Genomic DNA, 13,574 nt, shown 5'->3' with positions numbered 1-13,574 from the left:
GAAGAAACCTTAGATTGATCAGAGAATATTTTGCTGAGGCATGACATCTAACCTGAGACCTAGAAAAAATGCAAGACAATGTTTCAGAGAAAAGTAAGACAAAGACATTTCAAAATGTCTTGAAAGGAGTTGAGGACACTTGCTATAGACTCTTCCTCACCTGCCATTTTATTTGGAATCCACTCCAGAGTTTTTTTACCCCTTCACTAAAACTCATGATGTCAAGGTTACCATCAAGCCCCTAATCGCCAATCCAGTGGTTAATTCACAGTCCTCACCTCACTTGATCGCTCAGCATTACTTGTGCAGCTGATCACCTCCATTTTGAAACATCGTCTTCACCTGGCTTCCAGAACGCCAGTGTTTGTCTCTACCTACTAGAATGTGCTATGCCTCATGACAGCAAGGGCTTTGGCTTGTTCACTGCTGTATCTCTAGCGGCAAGGACAGTGTAGGCCCAGAATAGGTACTAAGCATCAATACTTAATGAATTAAAGGAGTCTAGGAAAACACAGCTAGGGATATAGGAAAGGGAACAAAAAAGAATGGTGTTCTAGAAGCTAAGTGAAACAGTTATTTTAAGAAGGAAAATGTAATCAGCCATTTAAATGCTGCTGAGAGCTGACTTTTGCATTTGGCACTGTGGAGGTTTTATTTATTTATTTATTTTTAAAATTTTCATTGAAATATAGTTGATTTACAATGTTGTGTTAGTTTCAGGTATACAGCAAAGTGATTGTTTTATATATATATATATTTTTTTCCCTTAGATTCCATATGTATGTGTTAGCATACTGTATTTGTTTTTCTCTTTCTGACTTACTTCACTCCGTATGACAGACTCTAACTCCATCCACCTCACTACAAATAACTCCATTTCGTTTCTTTTTATGGCTGAGTAATATTCCATTGTATATATGTGCCACATCTTCTTTATCCATTCATCTGTCGGTGGACACTTAGGTTGCTTCCATGTCCTGGCTATTGTAAATAGTGCTGCAATGAACATTGTGGTACATGACCCTTTTTGAATTACGGTTTTCTCAGGGTATATGCCCAGTAGTGGGATTGCTGGGTCATGTGGTAGTTCTATTTTTAGTTTTTTAAGGAACCTCCATACTGTTCTCCATAGTGGCTGTATCAATTTACATTCCCACCAACAGTGCAAGAGGGTTCCCTTTTCTCCACATCCTCTCCAGCATTTAGTGTTTCTAGATTTTTTGATGATGGCCATTCTGACTGGTGTGAGATGATATCTCATTGTAGTTTTGATTTGCATTTCTCTAATGATTAATGATGTAGAGCATTCTTTCATGTGTATGTTGGTAATCTGTATATCTTCTTTGGAGAAATGTCTATTTAGGTCTTCTGCCCATTTTTGGATTGGGTTGTTTGTTTTTTTGTTATTGAGCTGCATGAGCTGCTTGTAAATCTTGGAGATTAATCCTTTGTCAGTTGTTTCATTTGCAAATAGTTTCTCCCATTCTGAGGGTTGTCTTTTGGTCTTGTTTATGGTTTCCTTTGCTGTGCAAAAGCTTTTAAGTTTCATTAGGTCCCATTTGTTTATTTTTGTGTTTATTTCCATTTCTCTAGGAGCTGGGTCAAAAAGGATCTTGCTGTGATTTATGTCACAGAGTGTTCTGCCTATGTTTTCCTCTAAGAGTTTTATGGTGTCTGGCCTTACATTAAGGTCTTTAATCCATTTGGAGTTTATTTTTGTGTATGGTGTTAGGGAGTGTTCTAATTTCATACTTTTACATGTAGCTGTCCAGTTTTCCCAGCACCACTTATTGAAGAGGCTTTTTCTCCACTGTATATGCTTGCCTCTTTTATCAAAGGTAAGGTGACCATATGTGCGTGGGTTTATCTCTGAGCTTTCTATCCTGTTCCATTGATCTATATTTCTGTTTTTGTGCCAGTACCATACTGTCTTGATTACTGTACCTTTGTAGTATAGTCTGAAGTCAGGGAGCCTGATTCCTCCAGCTCCGTTTTTCATTCTCAAGATTGCTTTGGCTATTCGGGGTCTTTTGTGTTTCCATACAAATTGTGAAATATTTTGTTCTAGTTCTGTGAAAAATGCCAGTGGTAGTTTGATAGGGATTGCATTGAATCTGTAGATTGCTTTGGGTAGTAGAGTCATTTTCACAATGTTGATTCTTCTGGTCCAAGAACATGGTATATCTCTCCATCTGTTTGTATCATCTTTAATTTCTTTCATCAGTGTCTTATAATTTTCTGCATACAGGTCTTTTGTCTCCTTAGGTAGGTTTATTCCTAGATATTTTATTCTTTTTGTTGCAGTGGTGAATGGGAGTGTTTTCTTAATTTCACTTTCAGATTTTTCATCATTAGTGTATAGGAATGCAAGAGATTTCTGTGCATTAATTTTGTATCCTGCTACTTTACCAAATTCATTGATTAGCTCTAGTAGTTTTCTGGTAGCGTCTTTAGGATTCTCTATAGTATCATGTCATCTGCAAACAGTGACAGCTTTACTTCTTCTTTTCCGATTTGGATTCCTTTTATTTCTTTTTCTTCTCTGATTGCTGTGGCTAAAACTTCCAAAACTATGTTGAATAATAGTGGTGAGAGTGGGCAACCTTGTCTTGTTCCTGATCTTAGTGGAAATGGTTTCAGTTTTTCACCATTGAGGACGATGTTGGCTGCGGGTGTGTCATATATGGCCTTTATTATGTTGAGGAAAGTTCCCTCTATGCCTACCTTCTGCAGGGCTTTTATCATAAATGGGTGTTGAATTTTGTCAAAAGCTTTCTCTGCATCTATTGAGATGATCATATGGTTTTTCTGCTTCAATTTGTTAATATGGTGTATCACGTTGATTGATTTGCGTATACTGAAGAATCCTTGCATCCCTGGGATAAATCCCACTTGATCATGGTGTATGATCCTTTTAATGTGTTGTTGGATTCTGTTTGCTAGTATTTTGTTGAGGATTTTTGCATCTATATTCATCAGTGATATTGGTCTGTAATTTTCTTTCTCAAAGTGATTGCTTTATATTTATATATATATATATATATTTTTTTTTATTTTACATTCTCTTCCATTATAGGTTATAACAAGATATTAGGTTAAAAAAAAAAATACTGAGTATAGTTCCCTGTGTTATGTAGTAGATCCTCGTGGGTTCTCTCTTTCATATATAGTGCATATATTTTAATCCCAAACTCCTAATTTGTCCTTCTCTCCCCCTCCCCTTTGGTAACCATAAGTTTTTTTTCTATGTCTGTGGGTCTCTTTCTGTTTTGTAAATAAGTTCGTTTGTATCATTTTTAAGATTCTGCATATAAGGAATATCATATTTTGTCTTTCTCTGTCTGGCTTATTTCACTTAGTATGATAATCTCTAGGTCCATCCATGTTGCTGCAAATGGCATTATTTCATTCATTTTTTTATGGCTGAGTAATACTCCATTGTATATGTGTACCACATCTTCTTTATCCATTCGTCTGTTACTGGACACTTAGGTTGCTTCCATGTCTTGGCTATTGTAAATAATGCTGCTATGAACATTGGGGTGCATGTATTTTTTTTTTAAATGTTGTCTTAATATATTTTCTTTACTGCCTAGGTCATTCATTCAAGACCAAGTAGCACAGTAGTATTCCTATTAGGGACCACATGTCCTAATGAAAGAAAATGATCACTAATTCTGTTTATTTCCATTGGTAAGTTTGAATTCAGTTTCAAAGGTTTGAAAGATGTTTTATTATTTTTTTTAAATAAATGTATGTATGTATGTATTTATTTATTTATGGCTGTGTTGGGTCTTCATTGCTGTGCACGGGCTTCTCATTGCGGTGGCTTCTCTTTTTGCAGAGCATGGGCTCTAGGTGCATGGGCTTCAGTAGTTGTGGCTTGCAGGCTTCAGTAGTTGTGGCTTGCGGGCTTCAGTAGTTGTGGCTCACGGGCTTCAGTAGTTGTGGCTCGTGGGCTTCAGTAGTTGTGGCTCATGGGCTCTAGAGTGCAGGCTCAGTAGTTGTGGTGCATGGGCTTAGTTGCTCTGCAGCATGTGGGACCTTCCTGAACCAGGGCTCGAACCCATGTCCCCTTCATTGGCAGGTGGATTCTTAACCACTGTGCCACCAGGGAAGCCCTGAAAGGTGGTTTTTTGTTTTTTTTTAAAGTATAGTTGATTTACAATGTTGTGTTAATTTCTGCTATACAACAAAGTGACTCAGTACATGTATACATTCTTTTTAATATTCTTTTACTTTATGGTTTATCCCAGGATATTGAACATAGTTCCCTGTGCTATACAGTTGAAAAGTTTGTACATTTATATCCAGAAAAATGATAGAGCTGGGAAGTTATGATCAGGAAGATGTGTTGCCTCCTGTGCTCACAACGTGTCTTACAATAAATGGATGGAGAGTTACATAAAGTTAAGATCACTGGATGAGATGGACTTGGGATCAGGCAAACAAAATCAGAAAAGAGAGCCCTCTGAAACTGATGATCATAAAAATAGTGGCTAGAATTCACTGTAACTCAGGCCACATCACAATTTGGAGAGTGCTTATAAATGAAATGAAGCTGCATCCTTTCATAACATCAGAAAACAGCTACTTTTTTTTCTCATGCTAAGTTCTTCCTTCTTTTTATTGGAGTATAATTGCTTTACAGTGTGTTAGTTTCTCCTGTACAACGAAGTGAATCAACTATAGGTATACCTATATCCCCTCCCTCTTGGACCTCCCTCCCTCCCCCTCCATCCCACCCATCTAGGTCATCACAGAGCACCAAGCTGAGTTCCCTGTGCTGTATACCACAGGTTCCCACTAGCTATCTATTTTACACATGGTAGCATATTTATGTCAAACCTAATCCCTCAGTTCATCCCATCCCCACCTTCCCACCCTGTGTCCTCACATCCGTTCTTACATCTGTCTCTCTATTTCTGCCCTGCAAATAGGTTCATCTGTACCATTTTTCTAGGTTCCACATATATGTGTTAATATAAGATATTTGTTTTTCTCTTTCTGACTTACTTCACTCCGTATGACAGACTCTAGGTCCATCCACAACTCTACAAATGACCCAATTTCGTTCCTTTTTATGGCTGAGTAATATTCCATTGTATATATGTACCACATCTTCTTTATCCATTCATCGGTCGATGGACATTTAGGTTGTTTCCATGTCCTGGCTATTGTAAATAATGCTGCAATGAACACTGGGGTACATGTGTCTTTTTGAACTATGGTTTTCTCAGGGTACATGCCCAGTAGTGGGATTGCTGCTTCATATGGTAGTCCTATTTTTAGTTTTTTAAGGAACCTCCATACCATTTCCACAGTGGCTGTATCAATTTACATTCCCACCAACAGTGCAAGAGGGTTCCCTTTTCTCCACACCCTCTCCAGCATTTATTGTTTGTAGACTTTTTGATGATGGCCATGCTGACTGGTGTGAGGTGATACCTCATTGTAGTTTTGATTTGCATTTCTCTAATAATTAGTGATGGTGAGCATCTTTTCATTTGCCTCTTGACCATCTGTATATATTCTTTGGAGAAATGTCTATTTAGGTCTTCTGCCCATTTTTGGATGGGGTTGTTTGTTTTTTTGATATTGAGCTGCATGAGCTGTTTGTATATTTTGGAGATTAATTCTTTGTTGTTTGCTTCATTTGCAAATATTTTCTCCCATTCTGAGGGTTGTCTTCTCATCTTATTCATGGTTTCCTTTGCTGTGCAAAAGCTTTTAAGTTTAATTAGGTCCCATTTGTTTATTTTTGCTTTTATTTTCATTACCCTAGGAGGTGAATCCAAAAAGATATTGCTGAGATTTATGTCAAAGAGTGTTCTGCCTATGTTTTCCTCTAAGAGTTTTATAGTGTCTGGTCTTACATTTAGGTCATTGATCAATTTTGAGTTTATTTTTGTGTATGGTGTTAGAGAAGGTTCTGATTTCATTCTTTTACATGTAACTGTCCAGTTTTCCCAGCACCACTTACTGAAGAGACTGTCTTTTCTCCACTGTATATTCTTGCGTCCTTTGTCATAGATTAGGTGACCATAGGTTCGTGGGTTTATCTCTGGGCTTTCTACCGTGTACCATTGATCTATATTTCTGTTTTTGTGCCAGTACCATACTGTCTTGATTACTGTAGATTTGTAGTATAGTCTGAAGTCGGGGAGTCTGATTCCTCCAGCTCCATTTTTCTTTCTCAGGATTGCTTTGGCTATTCGGGGCCTTTTGTGGTCCCACACAAATTGTAAAATTTTTTGTTCTAATTCTGTGAAAAATGCCATTGGTAGTTTGATAGGGATTGCATTGAATCTGTAGATTGCCTTGGGTAGTACAGTCATTTTGACAATATGGATTCTTCCAATCCAAGAACACAGTATATCTTTCCATTCATTTGTGTCATTTTCAATTTCTTTCATCAGCATCTTATGGTTTTTGGAGTACAGGTCTTTTGCCTCCTTAGGTAGGTTTATTCCTAGGTATTTTATTTTTTTGGTTGCAATGGTAAATAGGAGTGTTTCCTTAATTTATTTCTGACCTTTCGTTGTTAGCGTATAGGAATGCAACAGGTTTCTGTGTATTAATTTTGTATCCTGCAACTTTACTGAATTCATTGATGAGCTCTAGTAGTTTTCTGTTAGCATCTTTAGGACTTTCTATGTATAGTATCACGTCATCTGCAAACAGTGACAGTTTTACTTCTTTTCCATTTGGATTCCTTTTATTTCTTTTTCTTCTCTGATTGCCAAATCTATGTTGAATAAATTGGCTTAGGTGGACATCCTTGTCTTGTTCCTGATGTTGGAGGAAATGCTTTCAGTTTTTCACTGTTGAGAATGATGTTGGCTGTGGGTTTTTCTTATATGACCTTTATTATGTCGAGGTAGGTTCCCTCTATGTCCACTTTCTGGAGAGTTTTTATCATAAATCAAAGCTGAATTTTATCAAAAGCTTTTTCTGCATCTAGAAATGCAGAAATGATCAATGATCATCATTGAGATGATCATTTGTTTTTATTCTTCAATTTGTTAATGTGGTGTATCATACTGATTGATTTGTGGATATTGAAAAATCCTTGCATCCCTGGGATAAATCCCCCTTGATCATGGTGTATGATCCTTTTAATGTACTGTTGGATTTGGTTTCCTAGTAATGTGGAGGTTTTTAGAGGACATTTCGTTGGAGTCTTTAGGTCAAAGGTCAGATTGGAGTAGTTTCAAGAGAGACTAGAGGAAGAAGTAATGGTAGCTACTTTAGCTCTTTTGAGGAGTGTTGCTTTAGAGGAGATTGTAAAATGGACAGTAGCTGGAGGGGGATATGGCATGTAAAGGAGCTTTTCCTTAATTTTTAAAAGAAATTTATATCCTGATGAAAAGGGTCTGTTAAAGAAATGAAGTTTGAATTTTCATAATGGAGAGGGATAATCACTGGAGTGATGTCCTTGAGGACAGGAGAGGAATGGGATTCCATGTGTAAGTGAACTGGTGGGCTTTGGACAGGAACACGGACAGTTCATGTAACAACAAGAGGGAAGGATATTGGTGCAGATGCGAATAGTTGAGCGGTTATGGTAGGGAAAGTCTGTGGATGGGCTTCTGTGCCTTATCTCCAATTCTGGCGTCTTCTCCACCTCAGCTGTAAACACTGGAGTGCCCCAGGGCTCAGTCACTGACTTGCTTCTCCTCCATTCATTTGCTAAGATGATCTCATTTAGTCCCATGACTTCAAATATGCGTCTCATTTCCAAATGTTTTTATCCCTCCTCAACCTCTCAAACCACTGACTCATACCCAACTGTCTACCTAGTATATGTGCTTAGATGGCTAACAGGCATTCTAAGCTTAATGAGTCTACACCTGAGCAGTTGACTTCTCATCTCCCTTCCCACATCAGCTGCTCACCCTTCACCATGCATGCGTAACACCATGCACGTGCTTAAACACCATTTAAGCCAAAATGTTGACATCAGCCTTAATGATTCTGTTTTTCTCATCATTCCACATTCACACTGTAAGCAAGGCCAGCACTGACTTCAGTATATATCTGAGATGCAAATATTTCTCACAATCCTATGATATCATCCCAGTATGAGCCACCATCGTTTCTCACCTGGATTACACGATCATGATTTTATGGTCTCTGCTTCCACTCTTGTCTCCCTTTAGTAAAACTTCCACCAATGAGCCAAAATGACTCTTCAAAAAGAAAATTGGATCAGGCCACTTCCCTGCTCAAAACTCTCCAATGAGTTTTTCAAAATTAAATCTAAATTTCTTTCCATTTATCTGCAAGGCCCTCAGTGATCTGGTTCAAGATTAGGTTTCTAACTCATCATCTGCCCACCTTTCCCTTGTTCACTCTGCTCTAGAAGCACAGGTCTACCTGCTGTTACTTGGAAATACCAAACCAAGCACACCCCACCCCAGGATTCTGCACTGGCTCTTCCCTCTGCCTGCAGTGCATTTTACCCTGATAATCGCAGGGCTCCCTCCCTCACTTCTTCAGGTCTGTGTTCAGATATTCCCCGGAGAGGCCTTCCATGGCTACCATGTGTAAAGTAGCACGTTCCTCTGTCTCCTTCCTCTGCTTTGATTTTCTTCATTGTATTTATCACTTCCTAAAATTGTTGTGTGTATTTGTCTGTCTCCCTGTTCTTGCCAATAAAAAGTAGGCTCTACCAGAGCTGAGAGTTGTCTGTTTTGTCCACCACATATCTCCAACCCCATGCCCATAGGTCAGTACTCAATACATGCATTGAATGAATGGGAGCTGTTGAAAATCTTGAAAACAGAAATGAAGTGATATAATCAAAAGAATGGATGCCGGTTAGGGGCTCTTGCAATTGTCTAGGTGAGACGAGGTTGACTTGGAGTAAGGTAGAGGGAGTGAAACTATTAAAAAGAGACTGAGTTAGGTCTTCTGCCTTTCAAAGTTGTACACCCCAATTTTGTTTGAGCCTTTCTCTGACCCATTTACAAATTTGATTCCCTGGCCAAATATCTATCGAATGTCTTGGCACAGAATAATAGAATGCTAAAACTGGAAGTAGGCACATAAATTATCAAATTTGATGCCTTCCTCCTACAGATGAGGAAACTGAGCCCCAGAGAGATCAGAGATGCCACTCAGAGTCTCTTGACTTGTTAGTGGAAGGAGCCAAGACTAAACCTGCTTTGCCTTATTCTCACTCCTGTGCTTTCACCTCCCCACTTGTTGTGTTACAGAATTTTTTAAAAATTGCATGTACTTGTAACATCTTAAGGACTTTGAAACTGCTAATTGTTTTAAAAATAACTTGCTGTGTGATTACAAGTTCAAGTTTGGCTTTTTGCACGATTTTAATTGTATTTTGGACTGTGCTCAGAAGTCCCAAGAGAGTATATCAGATTTTTGTTGGAATCTTTCTGTTCAATGGCTTCAGACTAGTGGTGCAGCAACCAAGGCATCATTCCAGGGTTGTTTATCCCCCCTTTCCTTTATGATCCTCCTTTATGATATCTACTCAATGTCATCTTTGAGGCAGGATCTTAAAAAGTGGGATTATGTCCAATGTTTTAAGGAAAATGAAAAATAAATTGAGTAGTATCAGTAGACCAGACAGTCTGAATAAAGGTAAAGGTAATAAATTTTTTCACACTAATGTAGATTCATTTCATCACGTCATCATTAATGTAAATTTTCATCTTCAAAGCACCCAGGCAACAATACTGTCAACATTAAGTGTAATAAATGCTGAGGGCATTTTCCCACCTCTCTACAAAACCACAGCACACTTTTCCTTCCTCCTTCATATTTTGCAGGTCTAATTTGCACAGGATTCAGGAGCATTTCACTAGTTCATTTAAATAGGTTGCTTGTTCCTAATGAGCTCATCACACAAGAGCACTTAAGAGCTTCCCTCTCCTTAGCGAGGTGATGTGTGATCCTGACATATAGGGTGAGAAAAAAAGGGGTCATTCACTTGGGGCTGATGGCCTGAGAAGCTGAAAAGTAAATGGGTAGAAGTAGTATTGTTTCTATTGGCAACTACATTAATATCTACTGAAGTTTGTCTTTGGTTTACACCCCTTGAACCTGAGCAATACAGACCCTGGATATGTTTGAGAGGTATGGCTTTGGCCTCCCTTTGGCACATTTTATCTACCCATGCTGCACCCTCTCCCTACTAATCTCCGCTGAAGCTGTTTATTTTTATTAATTAATTAATTAATTACTGCATCCGGACTTCATTGTGGCATGCGGGCTCTTCGTTGCGGTGCGTGGGCTTCTCTCTAGTTGTGGCGCGTGGGCTCCAGAACACGTGGGCTCTGTAGTTTGCGGCATGCAGTCTCAGTAGTTTTGGCGCGCAGGCTTATTAGTTGCCCCGCAGCATGTGAGACCCTAGTCCCCTGACCAGGGATCGAACCTGCGTCCCCTGCATTGGAAGGTGGATTCTTCACCACTGGACCACCAGGGAAGTCCCTGAAGCTGTTTATTTTTTAGGAAACTCTCATATTTTAATATGAGGAAGAGAGCTGTTATGGGTTGAATTGTCTCCTCCTAGAATTCATATGTTGAAGTTCTAACTCCCCAATACCTCAATGTGACCTTATTTGGAAATAGAGTCCTTGCAGATGTAATTAAGTTGAGGTCATACTGCAGAAGGGTGGGACCCTAACCCAGTATGACTGCTATCTTTACAAAAAGGGGAAATTTGGACATACACAGGGAGAGTAGCATGTGAAGATTAGTGTCGTAAACCAAGGAACTACCAGAAGCTCGGAGAGAGCCCTGGAACAGATCCTTCTCTAGTGCCTTCTGAGGGAGCGTGGCTCTGATCACACCTTGATCTTGGACTTCTGCCTCTAGAACTGTAAGACAGTAAGTTCTTGTTGTGTAAGCCACAGGGTATGTGGTATTGATACATTGTTACAGCAGCCCTGGTAAACTAATATGGGAGCTGCTAATGGAGGAGTGGCAGAGTGTTAATTTCACAGGTTTAGCTCTGTGTCAGGCCAAACCATCCCCTGTAGCTTCTGAAATGTACATGGGATCATGTCACTGCCCAGCTTAAAACCCTCCAATGGCTCTCACCTCCCTCATTACCAGGCCTACAAGACCTACCCAATCTGCCCCAAGAAGCTCTCTGACATAACCGCCTGTTACTCTCTTCTTGCTCACTCTCTCCAACCCCACTGCCCCTTACGGTTCTATACAAACTCTAAGCACTCAGGTATCTACACAGTTTTCCTCTCACTTAAATTTGGTTTTTGTTCAAAAATAATTTCCTCGACCACCCTATGAAAAATAACACTCTTATTTTGCTTTTTCCCCCTTCAATAACACCTATCAGTACCTAACTTGATGTATCTCTTTATTACTTGTCACCATTTGCATGCGTGTAAGCTCCTCAAGTGTAGGAATTGTCGGGTTTGTTGGTGGGTCCTCCAAGCCTTTGAATGGTAGAGCGCATCAGAGGATCTCAGTGGATCTTTCTTGAATGAATGAATGATTTGCCAGATATTTGGATTTCGTAATTTTAAAATTTCAACAGCTATACTTCCAAGGCATGCCCGGTTGCTGCTTTCGCTTTTCTGTTACTGTGAGATTGATTCCACTTCCTATGTGTCTGAAAATTCTCCTTTCTCATTCTCTCCCAACACTTTGAGCCTCAGGAAGGGCATTTTCTAAATGAGAAAAGACAGAAAATTAGCTCCTCTGAGAAGTCATTCCTCTCTCATTCTTTCCTGTATCCTCTGCAAAGCCTTGCACACAGTAAATATTGATTTAAGGAATCAACAGGAAGTTTTTTTTTTTTTTTTTAACAAAGAACTAAATTTTAATCAACTAAATTTCTCCAAAGTAACCCACGCTTTCCAGGTGAACCTCATACTTGGCTTAAATGATCTTTCAGTTTACCCATCCGTGGTAGGCAGCTGTTGCGATGGCTCCCAATGATCCCTTGGTCTTGGTAGTCACGCCTTGGGTAATCGCCTGCCCTTGAGTGTAAGCTGGTTGAGTAGCTCAGGTCTAAGGAATAGAATAGAGCAGCGTGACGGGCTGTCCCTTCTGAGGTTAAGTTACAAAGAGGCTAGCTTTCACCGTGACTGCTCTTGCTCTCTCCCTCTCGGATGGCGCGGCTTGGGGAGAGGCCAGCTGCCATGTTGAGAGGGCGCCACGCAGGGAGGCCCACATGACCTAGCTTGAAAGCTCATCATTCCCCACTTGAGCCGTGAGATGACTGCAGCGCTGACTGACTTGATTGAGGGCTCATGGGAGACCCTGAACCAGAAACCCCCACTAATCTATTCCCCGATTCCTGACCTACAGAAACCATGGGATAATAGACGTTTGTTGTCCTCAGCTGAAAGGGCTGGACTAATTTGTTATGTGAGAATAGATAACTAATAAACCATGTTTAATTTGCGCTCATCACTTCTAAAGCACTACTGATGTGAAAAGTTATCTTAAGATGTTTCTTCCAAAGGCTAATATACATACAAGAGGGGTTTTTTTTCCATGTCTGAGTTTAGTTTGTAACATTTATTTTTGTATGTTAAATGGCCAAAATGCAAATATAAAAGCTCTGTTCATACATGTTATCCCGCTTAATCCTCATGAAAACCATCTGAAATAAGGTGCTATCATCACCCCATCTTAACTGTAGAGAAACTGAGGAACAAGTAGTGTAAGCAGCTTGCCCAAGGCCATCCAGCTGGTAAGTGGTGGAGCCTAACAGTCCAGTTCTAAGGCTGACGACTCGACCGTTAATCTATGCTGCTGCTTAGATGAAAAATTCGATTGTAATATTCAAACAGGCCAAACTGCCTTAAAAACTAGCTCTAGCTCTTGTGTAGAAGAGTTACTCTTCAGGACTAGAGTTTTCATGATTCAAAGGTGGGATGTTACCAACCTTTGAATTCTTAGAAAAATTAAATGAGGTGAGATTTTTAAAAAAATATCCAAGTGGGAAGAGACAAAACCTAAATTATCATTGGGAAAAAACAGAAATATTTCCCTCTCTGAGGCAAGGTCATTCAAATCACTAGAAAATCCAAAAGCATTCGCTGATCAGACTTTGAGTCATTATTAGATTTACTGACACACTTCAGACTCCTCAGTACATGCTGACAGCAAGAGTCATGACGATTTTTGACCCAGCTGCACTGCCACCTGACCTAGGACCTCAGCAAATGCACACAGTGTAGACAGCAGCTCCCCAGGACGACTCTCTGAAGAAAGGCCTTAGGAATTCTGAAAAATGGGAAGCTCCTGTGCATTGTCGTATCACAGATGAGGGTTGCCCTACCTGCCTTTCAGGGTTGTGCTGCTCCAAATTCAGTGAGATGAAGTATGTGAAAAGGCTCTGTGAGCTGTAGGTCTCAGATGAAGGGAGACTTATTTTTATTTTTTATCATTGGCAGAAGGAAAATATGACTAAATGAGATCATTTGTATTGTGCCTTCTCTGGGCAGAGAGCAGTACAACTGAAATGTACTGCTGGGGTGGCAGGGGTAGTGTGATGTCCACAGCACATGTGCCCAAGCAGTTAATTCAGAAAGAGAGAGAGGTGGCTGGTGTCATAACACCGGCCAAGA

At 39.7% G+C, this 13,574-nt stretch overlaps 1 protein-coding gene across 10 annotated transcripts in view; it reads right to left on the bottom strand.

Annotated features, from left to right (window-relative positions):
* VAV3 (vav guanine nucleotide exchange factor 3) overlaps positions 1-13,574 on the bottom strand; it is a 521,969-nt gene that overhangs the window by 112,780 nt on the left and 395,615 nt on the right. The window contains exon 25 of one of the 10 annotated variants that reach the window (XM_082451927.1): positions 5,573-11,663. The exons of 7 other annotated variants lie outside the window; for them this stretch is intronic. In XM_082451927.1, the coding sequence (XP_082308053.1) occupies positions 11,598-11,663 (66 nt within the window). In that variant the 3' untranslated portion in view covers positions 5,573-11,597. Of the gene's footprint in view, positions 1-5,572; positions 11,664-13,574 lie in introns of those variants that run through there. 2 more of the 10 variants (XM_082451937.1, XM_082451931.1) reach the window with 2 other exon arrangements.

Source organism: Balaenoptera physalus (genome assembly GCF_965194825.1).
Source record: "Balaenoptera physalus genome assembly, chromosome: 1".
Lineage (NCBI taxonomy): Eukaryota > Metazoa > Chordata > Mammalia > Artiodactyla > Balaenopteridae > Balaenoptera > Balaenoptera physalus.
Note: the sequence above shows the minus strand (reverse complement) of the source record. Positions and strands in the feature narration are given on the sequence as shown.